At 46.0% G+C, this 11,046-nt stretch overlaps 1 protein-coding gene across 1 annotated transcript in view; it reads left to right on the top strand.

Annotated features, from left to right (window-relative positions):
- Positions 1–382: 382 nt before the first annotated feature.
- Positions 383–11,046, top strand: part of LOC107522257 (ADP-ribosyl cyclase/cyclic ADP-ribose hydrolase 1-like) — an 18,616-nt gene continuing 7,952 nt past the window's right edge. Inside the window, exons 1-2 of the mRNA XM_060188291.1 lie at positions 383–1,225; positions 8,685–8,814. Coding sequence (XP_060044274.1) covers positions 858–1,225; positions 8,685–8,814 — 498 coding nt within the window. The 5' untranslated portion in view covers positions 383–857. The remainder of the gene's footprint in view (positions 1,226–8,684; positions 8,815–11,046) is intronic.

An 11,046-nucleotide genomic window follows, 5' to 3' on the forward strand; every position in this document is an offset into this window, starting at 1 on the left:
CTCCTCTCCTTTTCTTTCTTTCTTTCTTTCTTTCTTTCTCTTAGTCTATCTTTTTTTTTTTTTTTTTTACCTCCTGGGTTATCGCTTGGTTGAATGCCTGCACTATTAATCCACTGCACCTGGTGGCATTTTTTTTTTTTCATTATTAGCTGTTGTTGTTGTTATACAGGCCAGAGAGAAATCAAGAGAGGAGGGGGAAGACAGAGAGGAGGAGAGAAAGGTAAACATCTGCAGACTTGCTTCACTGCTTGTGCAGTGACTCCTGTGTGTCCTTACATAGGGCCAACACGCTCATGTGCATCCCTGCAAAGAGAGAGAAATGGATGTGGCCCTACACTAAAATCTTACCCTATTGCAAAGCACTGTTAAGGCAACAACAACAGAGATCTGCTGCCTGCCGTCCTAACATGCTTCAGGTGACCGTGTTTTTTGGAGGTGGAGGTGCGGAAGAGGGGCTGACAAAACAGCTCACAGGGCAGGTGTCTGCTTTCCATGTCGCATACGTGTACATAGACCTGAGTTTGCAGCTGGTTGTCAGCACACTGGAAGAAGCTTCAGTGCTGTGGCATCAATCCCTTTGACTGTCTGCCTCTGTCTCTGTCTCCCTTTGGCTCTGTTTCTGTCTCTCTCTCTGACTGTTTTTTTTTTTTTTTTACCTGAAAAAGAGCCTGAGTAGTGAAGTCCCCCCAGAAGTGCTATTGGATAAGCTGTTAGTTTCTTTTGAGTCCTGTAAGGCCTCATTGGACCAGTCACCACTGAGCTCTGCAGAGGGCAGAGGCGGGATGGACTGGGGAAGGAAGCAGCAAACACAGAAGTGAAAGTGAAAGACCCAGAGCCAGCTGAACACTCGTCTTCCCATGTCTGCTCACCTCGTCTACATCCAGATGACCCCTTCCCAAGAGGACCTCGGCCCTGACCCAGAATCTTTAGCAGACAATGACCCTGTGGACCAGGGTGGATGTTGCCCCCAGGCCACCACCTTGCTGGAAAGGAAGGAGTCTTCTCTTGGCAGTTTCTGGAAAGCACTCAGCTTTAGAGTGTGTTTCATACTGGTGGTGTTGGTGTTGGTGGTGGTTGGAGTCATTCTGTGGCTGTTTCTGTGGACCCCAAGTCAGGTCAGCCAAACACCACAAATCTGGAAGGGCAGCGGCACCACCAGCAATTTCTCCAACATTCTCCTGCAACGCTGCTTCTCCTATGTCCGCACACGGGGATCAGAGCTCAGGTGAGTAGTGTCTGAAGCTTTCCTCCCCAACCTATCTGGACCAGGCTGGGCTCTGCCAGGCCCCAGAGAAAGCAGCTTTTGTGCAGGTGGGCTGAGCGCCCTCTCCACCCCCCATCATGGTGTCCAGGACGGGTTCCCGGGCTGATGGTTCTCATTGTGAGAGTCACAAACACTCAGCATAGAGGCCAGCTCCAGGGCTGGAGACTCTGAACCTGGTTCAAATCCACACGTCAACGTTCCCCAACCCTGTGGGACAGGAAGTTAAGTGAGGGGCGCAGGGGAATGGATGGCGATTTCAGGCATTTTGTGGAGTATCCCCAATGACGCCTGTCCTCCCAAGTGCCTGTAGTGGTCACAGTTGGGTTGTGAAGCCTGACGGCAATGGGGCGGGGAGTTGGGAGTGAAGACATCAGAAGGGTCAGACCCCAATATAAGTTTGATTCTGTCATAGAAAGCATCACTACAAGAAAAAAAAGAAAGAAAAGACACCAGCATTTGTGGGGGGAGGGGGAGCATAGGAGGTTAAGTGCAGCTGGCGCAAAGCACAAGGACTGGCTTAAGGATCCTGGCTTGAGCCCCCGGCTCCCCACCTGTAGGGGCGTCTCTTCACATGCAGTGAAGCAGGTCTGCAGGTGTCTACCTTTCTGTCCCCTTCTCTGTATTCCCCTCCTCTCTCGATTTCTCTCTGTCCTATCCAAGAACAACAGCAATGACAGCAATAACAATAATAACAAGGGAAACAAAAATGAGAAAAAATTGGCCTTCAGGAGCAGTGGATTCATAGTGCAGTCTCTGAGTCCCAGTGAAAACCCTGGAGGCAAAAGAATAGAAAATGGCACCCCTGGGGCTGGGTGTCGGTGCACCTGGTACAGTGTGCAAGGATCCAGGTTCAAGCCCTAGTCCGTGATCGCATGAGGAAAGCTTTGTGAGTGGTGAAACAGTGCTGAAGATGTCTCTCTTCATCTCTCCCTCTCCATGTCTTCATACTCTCATGATTTCTGGATGTCTAGCCAATAAATAAAGATAATAAACAAAAGAAAAAGAGAGAAAAGAAAAACAGCACCCCTTCCCCTTCTTGCATACAGGAAATGGCTGTGAGCAGAGAACAGTGGAATCAAAGAGCAGGAAGAACTTTAACCACTGAGGTGGCTCCCAGGGTGAGACGCACCAGCTCTGTGAATTTCAACAGACCCCAGAAACACCACCTAGTCAGGCTCTGGAGACATTCCAGAAAGTTCTCCCCTTCAGCTAAATGACAAGCTGGTCTACTCACAGAGAAACCTGCTCTCTTAACTTCTGCCCCCAGTTTCTGGTGTCAGTGGATGGTGACATGTTGCAGATATTAAGGAGCCCACTGACCCCATCTGGGTCACACTGACAGCTAAGGGGGGAGAGAGAGTCACCTCAGCTCCAGAGTTTCCTCTGGATCCAGGTCCCATGTAGTGCCTGGGTTCCCTCTCTGGCTGTGGAGCCTGACAGAGCTGGCACCCTGCCTGGCCTTGGCATCTGTGAGGTTGGAGGGGTGCAGGGGACTCAAGGTCTGTCATTTCCAAACCATGTCTTCAGTAAAAGTTTTCTTTTTATTATTTTATTTTATTTGAGATAGAGAAGGACGGAGAAAGAAGGAAAGAAGGGAGAGAGGAAGGAAGAAAGGAAGGTGGAAGGAAGGTGGAAGGAAGGAAGGAAGGAAGGAAGGAAGGAAGGAAGGAAGGGAGGGAGAAGAATTGATCAGCTATGGCTCATGGTGGAGCTGGAGATGAACCTGGGACCACTTCTAACTGCTTTCATTTCTTTCCCTCTCTTTCTTTCTTCCTTACTGTCTTTCATTCATTCTTTCTTTCTCTGTCTTTCTTTTTTATTCTCCTCTTTGTTTTTATTTATTTTTTTGGTGTTTAGTAGTAGTTTACAAGATTCTGAAATTGTAGTGTTCCACACCACACCCGCCACCAAAGGTCTGTGTCCTCACCCTCCCACATCCCAAGGTCACCACTACAGTTCTCACAAGTCTTAGAAGCAGCTTGCTGGGAGGAGATAGGTCATTGTGCTTGCTCCCCCCACCCACAGCCCCCAATAACATGCAGTAGTACAGATAAGAATGTGTTAATCAAGTGAACAGTGAGATATGTAAAATAAGAAAGACTGTATCATTCACAGTATATAACTATGAAGTCTTGAAAATGAAGTGTATTTATATATCATTCTGATTTTTTTTATTTATTTTATTTTTATTTTTATTTTTTTTTAAGAAAGGATTAATTAACAAAACCATAGGGTAGGAGGGGTACAACTCCACACAATTCCCACCGCCCAATCTCCATATCCCACCCCCTCCCCCGATAGCTTTCCCATTCTCTATCCCTCTGGGAGCATGGACCCAGGGTCATTGAGGGTTGCAGAAGGTAGAAGGTCTGGCTTCTGTAATTGCTTCCCTGCTGAACATGGGCATTGACTGGTCGGTCCATACTCCCAGTCTGCCTCTCTCTTTCCCTAGTAGGGTGGGTCTCTGGGGAAGCTGAGCTCCAGATATATCATTCTTATTTTTAAAGTTGCCACAAAGGCAGAATTGGAAGCTTTATGTCTTAACGAAATTTCCTATATTTTAATATGTATGATAGACTGTTTATTAAAAAAATACTAATGTCTCCAATTGCAAAAAAAATAATAATAGAAACTGCTTGCTTCTGTGTTTTTATTCTTTCCAAGTTCATGTATATCAGAACTCTAGATTCCACACATGAGTGAAACATTCAGGCAGCTGTGTTTCATTTTTTTCCTTATTTTGTGACTCACCTCCAATTCCACCCAGTTTGTTCCAAAGGACAAAATATCATCTCCTTCTTTTTTCATGGATACAGAGAAATTCAGAGATAAGGGGAATAAGGAGAGAGGTAGACAGAAGGATAGGGGGAGAGACAGAGGGGAGGGAGAGGAAGAGAGAGAGAGAGAGAGAACCTGAAATTACAGGTGCGGACAGGGGCTTGAACCCAGGTCCTTGAACACTGTACTGTGTTGGCCAGTGCGCAGCCGGAGACTAACCCTCCTTATCTCTAGTCCATGGAGGAGGCAAGCCTTTAGTCCACATGGGATCTCAAGTCCATTTCCACTGTGCCTCCCTTTTGGCGATCTCTCAGCCCGACACCCAGCACCATGCCCACAGGCACCTGCACTGGGAAGCCACAGAAGGTTCCGTCTGGGGCCACACAGTGAGTCTCTTCTGTGTCAAGGTGGCGCACACATCTTTGCTGGTGCTCCTCTTTCTCTTCCAAACATGCTTGATGTTCTGTTAGATAAAAAGAAAGGGGGGCGGGTTTCAGGGCAGGGGGTGGTGCACCTGATTAACCGCATCTGTTACATCTGTTACCAGTTTCAGAGACCTGAGTCTGAGTCCTGCTCACCACCTGCAGAGAGGAACTTCATGAAGAGTGAAGCAATGTGTCTCTCTGCCACTTGCCCCTCCTTTCTCAAAAAGGCTCTATCTTATAAAATAAACAGAAAGAAAAAAAGGAGAGAAAGATAGAAAGGAAGGAAAGAAGGAAGGAAGGAAGGAAGGAAGGAAGGAAAGAAGAGAGAGAGAAGAAAAAAAAAGGTCACCAGGAACCTTGGGTTCCTTGTGGTGACACTAAGCCCAGCAATAACAATGGTAGAAAAGAAAAAGGAAAGAGGAGATATGACCACTGTGCCTTCTTTTTAAAATGTAATTGTACTTTTAAAATTTTATGTATTAGTTATTATTATTATTAGGTACATAGAGAAATTGACAGGCAGGGGGAGGTAGAGATGGAAAGACACAGATAAGCACCTGCAAGTCTGACTCACCACTCATGAAGCTTCCTCCCTGCAGGTGGGGACCAGGGGCTTGAACCCGGGTCCTTTTACACTTTAGTATGCACCACCGCCTGGCACCAACACTCTGCCTTCTTCATGCTGATCCTGGAAATATTAGCTGTGAGCCCTGCTCATCTGTCATTAGGAATAATGAAAAGACGTTGTGGGGATGCACCTGGAGAAACTAAAACAAAAAATATATATAAAGAAAATAAAAAGTCCACAGAAAAGAGTTTTCTAGGATTCTCTCCTTCCTCCTTCTTTAGGGGAAATAGCTGAAAACAGTTCCTCAAGAATTTGTGAAGGGAGAGGGGTCAGGGTTGTGGATAATGTTTACAATCTCTAGTGTGCTGGGAAATTTGCCTACCTGGTTTTTTAAAAAAATATTTTATTTCCACAAAGGAACAATAGAAACAGGCTGCTCTGGCAACAGGGATGTCAGTAACCAAACCCAGGGTGTCAGCTGTGTCAGTGTGATGCTTAGCCAGTTAAGCACCTTCACTGAGGGCTGACATAGGGTCTGAGTCAGTGCCAGACATGGCTGGCCACTGTTGCTGGGGGCTGGGGGCTGAGGACCCAGGAGAGAAAGGTTTAGTGTCTGTAATGACAGCACTCTCTGAAGGAGGCTGACATGTTCCCCAGCTTTCTGCCTTCCTTGCAAAATGTCCGTTCTACTTCATTCTTTAGAAGAATCCAATGTTCCTCTGACCTATGAGCCTAGAATCTTCTATTGGATCCTAGATTTTTTTCGCTAGTGATTTGTAGGATTATAAGATAATAGTATCGGTCCACACCACTCCCAACACCAAACTTCTGTGTCTCCAGCCCCCAGTGATAATCACCATAGTTCTCTCCAGGTCTTTGAGATGAGTTGGCTACTTGTTATCATTTTGCAATATCATCTGTTTCAATTCTCTATATTCCATGTATGTGTGACACCATCTGGTAGTTGCCTCTCCCTTCCTCCCTTCCTTCCTTCCATAAACATAATCACCTCCACCTCCACCCATTTTGTCCCAAAGGACACAGTATCATCTATTTATTTATTTGTTTGTTTGTTTATGTATTCTTTTATTTATTTAATGGAAATAAATGTCTCCACGAACAGTGAATTCTATTTATTTACTTATTTATTTATTTACTTATTCATGAGAAAGATAGGCAGAGAGAGAAAGAACCAGACATCACTCTGATACATGTGCTGCCAGGGGTTGAACTGGGGACCTCATGGTTGAGAATCCAATGCTTTACCCACTGCACCACAACCCAGACCACAGTATCATCTTTTTAAATAGCCAAGTAGTACCCCCTTGAGTCTATGTCCCATAACTTTCCTATCCAGTCATCTGTTGTTGGGCATTTAAATCTCTCCTATATTTTTATTATCATGCATAATAAACATGGGGGTGCAATATCCTTCTGAATTAGTGTTTCATGTCTTTTGGAGAAATGCCTACAAGTGGAATTACTGGGACATTTGTCTCTGTTTCAGGGTTCTCCAGACTGTTCTCCATAAAGGCTGCACTAGGTTGACACTCCCACCAGCAATGGAACAGAGTTCCTCTTTCTCCACATCCTCATCATTTCCTGTTTTGTCTTTCTAGTCTGTTCTCATTAGTGTGAGGTAGAGTCTCAATGTTGTTTTGCATTTTTCTCATGATGAGTGAAATGATGCACTTCCTCATTTTGATAGTAGATACCACATGGTTTCTCTTTTTAAAATTTTTTTTTACATTTTCTTTCTTTCTTTCTTTATTGTATAGAGACAGCCAGAAATCGAGATGAAATGGGTGATAGAAAGGGAGAGACAGAGAGACAACTGCATCTCTGCTTCACCACTCACAAAGTTGTCCCCCTGCAGGTGATGGTTAGGGGCTTGAACCTGGGTCCTTCTGCGCTATGACATGTGTACTCAAACAGCTGCACTGCCACCCTGCTCAACATATGATTTTTCTATATACTTGTGTATGACAGAAAGAGAAGAAATAATTATGGCTTCAAGATTTGTGGGCTGAGCTATGGGAAAAAAAATGAAGTGCCACTTGTCAAGGAGGGAAATACTGGAGTGAGTGAAGCATGTTGGGAAAGGAATCTACCATTTGCTTTATGCAGAGTTGAACATGTTTTCACAATTCTAACGTTAGTTTCAGAGTCAGTGAGATGTTGAATAGGAAATTAATTCATATGCACTTGGAACAGTAAATGGAATCTAGGTTGAAGATTAAGTAATAAAAGCAGTGAGTAAAAATGTAAGGAAAGATGTTGCAAAGAAGGAAGTGTAAAAAAAAAAAAAAACTTCAAATGAAGCCAACTCGTCAAGTAAGAGGAACTGAAGGTTGACTAGTGGTTTTGTGACTTTGACAGGATCACAGAAAACGCAGGAGAACGCTAAGTTCACTGACATAAGCCAGAGCAAAACAGAACACCAAAACATCAAAACCAGCAAGCCTCGACTTCTTTGAGGTATCTAAACATCAAAGTCATTGAGAGGAGAGTGGAAGGGCAGGTTGTTGGGTCCAGAAAGAGGTGTGTGAATGGGAGTCTTTTGGAGAAATCCCAGGCTCTGCTTTCTGTCTACTCTCCGGATCCTGAGTCTTGGCTCTGGAGTCAGGCCTTGTATCTCTTTGCAAAGCTCCTCAGGCAGTACTGCAGTGAGTTCAGAGCAGAGACCACAGAAACAATTGGTGTTCAGCATCTTTTCTGCATTAAATGACCCTGAAAAAAGTAAGTTTTTTTCCCAGAATGAGCTTCTGGGATGTTAGGATTCAACTCAGAGTTTTCCAGAATGTCCTCTCCACCAAACAAAAACAAAAACAAAGAAACAAAAAACCTGTGAGGTCTGAAGAATGACTGAACAAGGAAGGTGTTGTGCCCTGGCACCCAGGGAGCTCTACAGGAGGTGAATGGTGCTTTGCCGCCCCGCCCCTCCACACGTCTCTCTCAAAATATAAAATAGATATTGGGCTTGGAAGGTAGACCAGCAGGACTGTGCATGACACTCTAAGCTCATTTCCTGCCCTTCATTTCCTGTGCACTAAAAGCAAACAGACAAGAGCTCAGACAGCTCCACTCTCATTTCAGAATCACCCAGTGCTTTCCCAGTGGGTTCAGATCAATCCTGAGGTCGTTTCCTTGGTGCAAAAAGTCTAAGGGATCTGCGGGCTATTTCTGACTTGATTTCTCTGCCCTTCCCCCGCAGGGTTCCTTTACTATTGCTGGTGCAGTTGCTTTCTGTCTCTCAAGCAGTGGCAATTCTTGTCTGCCTCAGGACCTTCACACAGCAGCACCTGCTGTCTGGAAAGCACTCTTCATGCTTTAGGCGTCGTAATGTTTTACAGACACTTATGACTGGGAGATGAGAAATTGTACCCACGTGTTAACAACTGGACTGTAAACCAGTACCCCCCCCCCCACACACACACACATACGATAACAGGAGGAGGAGGAGGAGAATACCATCAGTGGTGAAATGGTGCCCTTGCCTCTTCCCTTATTCAAAAAGGAGAAGGCACAGACAAGGGGAGATGCTTCAGGTGAGGTGCTTCGAGCGCAGTGACTACTTCCTCTTGTGCCTCACGTGACTCTCTAGCTGGAATCGTTCCCTTCATTTTACTCTCTGTGTCTCCTCTCACAGGCATAAAGACTGCCACCAGATTTTGGAGGCGTTCCTGAGTGCGTTTCTCTCCAAGAACCCTTGTGAGGTTACTGAGCAAGACTATGCGCGACTGCTGCAGCTCACAGAGCAAAAGATCCCCTGTAACCAGGTACCTGGGTCCAGTGACACATTTGAAAACTGAGGCCCAAGGGCAGAGGACAGGGGTCATGGGACAAACTCTGGTCAGAAGGGGAGAGACCAACTCTGGAAGTTTGAATGTAGTCATGGTTGCCAAGGCTAAAATTTGTGGATGTGATGGGCACTGGGATGACATCAGGATTCAGGACACTGGGAAGGGGTGGAGAGAGAAGAGAGAGAGAGAGAGTCAGTGGGCCCAGGGAGAGAAAAAGAGGCAGGGCCTCAAAATCAGGCAAACCACTGAAAAGCTTGACCCATCCCAGGAAATACAGAGTGAGTGCCACAGGACACTGGTGACAACCAAGACACCACAGTCTGCTGGCACTAGACTCTTTGTTTCTGTTTGTTTCTTTCTTTTACCAAGCAATGCTCAGCTCTTCTTTATGTTGGTGAGGGACATTAAACCTGGCTCTCTGCAGCCTCAGGCATGAGAGTCTCTTTGCATAACCATTTTGCTCTCCCCTTGCTCCCAGCTCCTTTGCTGACAATGGGCTCTGCAGCCTTATCCTATTAGATGCTACAGCCACCTCATGGGAGGGGCCACCGGCCAGCCATCAGCACCTCCTTCTACCAGGGAGGTCAAGGCTAAGGTGTTTCTAGTGACCAGTGACAGCCCAGTTTGATGGCCTTGAAAGTGAGTGGTAGGGGGAGGCCATTGGTGGCACACCTAGTAGAGCACGCATATATTACCATGTGCTGGGACCTCGGTTCAAACCCCAGGTCCCTGCTAGAAAGAGGGAAAGCGTTATGAATGGGGAAGTCATGCTGCAGACATCTCTCTGTCTCTCCCTCATTCCATAAATGTTTTAAAATATTTTTATTTATTTCTTATTAGATAAAGACAGAAAGTGAGAGAGGAGGGGGAAATAGAGAGGGAGAGAGACAGAGAAACACCTCAGTCCTGCTTCACTCCTGAAATTTTCCTCCTGCAGGTGGGGACCAGGGATTTGAACCTGAGTCCTTGTGCACTGTAATGTGTGTGCTTAACTAGGTGTGCCAGCACCTGACCCTGTCTCTCTCCCTCTTTATCTTCCCCTTTCCTCTCAGTTTCTATCACTACTGCCCTCCCCAAAAAAAGAAAGAGAGAAAGAAAGAAAGAAAGAAAGAAAGAAAGAAAGAAAGAAAGAAAGAAAGGGGAAAATGTGGTAGAAATGTTAATGACACCAGAGCTGGAGTCAGACAGTCTGGGTTTTGACACATGGATCCTACAGGAAAAGTGTCAATGGGGCTTCTTCTCAAAGTCGTCATGGAGGGGAACAGTCGCTGTACCCCCATCTTCACTGAGAAGCCCTGAGCCTCTCTCCCATAGTCTGAGCTGGAGCTGGAGGGTCACCTCTGTTTGCTGCCCTACACAGCCACGCTGGCCACGCTGGTCACATTGTCACAGCAAGGCACCCACACTGTACCCTGTGGTCTCCTTAGTCGCCCAGAAGTGCCTACCATTAGGGGCTGTTAGCCTCTGCAGGTAGACAGGGAGGCTGAGAGGCCCAGGCTCAGACACTGGGAAGCAGCAGGACTGCAGGTCCTCAGGCAGGTGCCCCAGGACCCCCAAACACACCCTCCCCACCCAGCCTCCTCCAAGGCTTTCTTTACCAGTGCCTTTATTTACCAGGGAACCTGAAGAAAATACACTGTAATTTATTCTTTTCTTGATGTTTGCAGGGAAGGGTGGGGTAACTTGGGTTTAAAAATCAGAGTTGTGACTGAAAGGAGAGTTAACATACAAAGCCAAACAAATTGTTGAGCAATCATGGACCCAAAACTTGGAATAGTGGAGAGGAAGTGTTAGAGGGATACTCACTGCAAACTCTAGTGTACTTCTGCTTTCAGGTATATATTTTGCAGTAGTTTATGGATACGTGTGAACATATGCTCTCTCTCACAGAACCTGGTCTATATCTAGATTTGGGGACTTTGTTAGAAAGTGAACCACCTGGGATGGAATTAGAGTATACTATGAAAGGAAAGGTCTCACCCGAGTAATGAAGCTGAAGGGTTGTCATTCCACACGTGATGTCTCTGGACACAGTCTGAAGTGAAGCATGGTTGAGGTGGCAATCGTTGTGTTGATTAAGTTGTGATCGGCAGATGCAATATTATTTGATATGGATTGGGAAAGGCATACAGAAAAGTGGGCCCTATCTAAGGGTTCCAGGACTGGGGGAAGTAGAGGCTCTATAGTGGAGATGTGAGGTTCCAGATG

Source organism: Erinaceus europaeus, chromosome 3 (assembly GCF_950295315.1).
Source record: "Erinaceus europaeus chromosome 3, mEriEur2.1, whole genome shotgun sequence".
Classification (NCBI taxonomy): Eukaryota; Metazoa; Chordata; class Mammalia; order Eulipotyphla; family Erinaceidae; genus Erinaceus; species Erinaceus europaeus.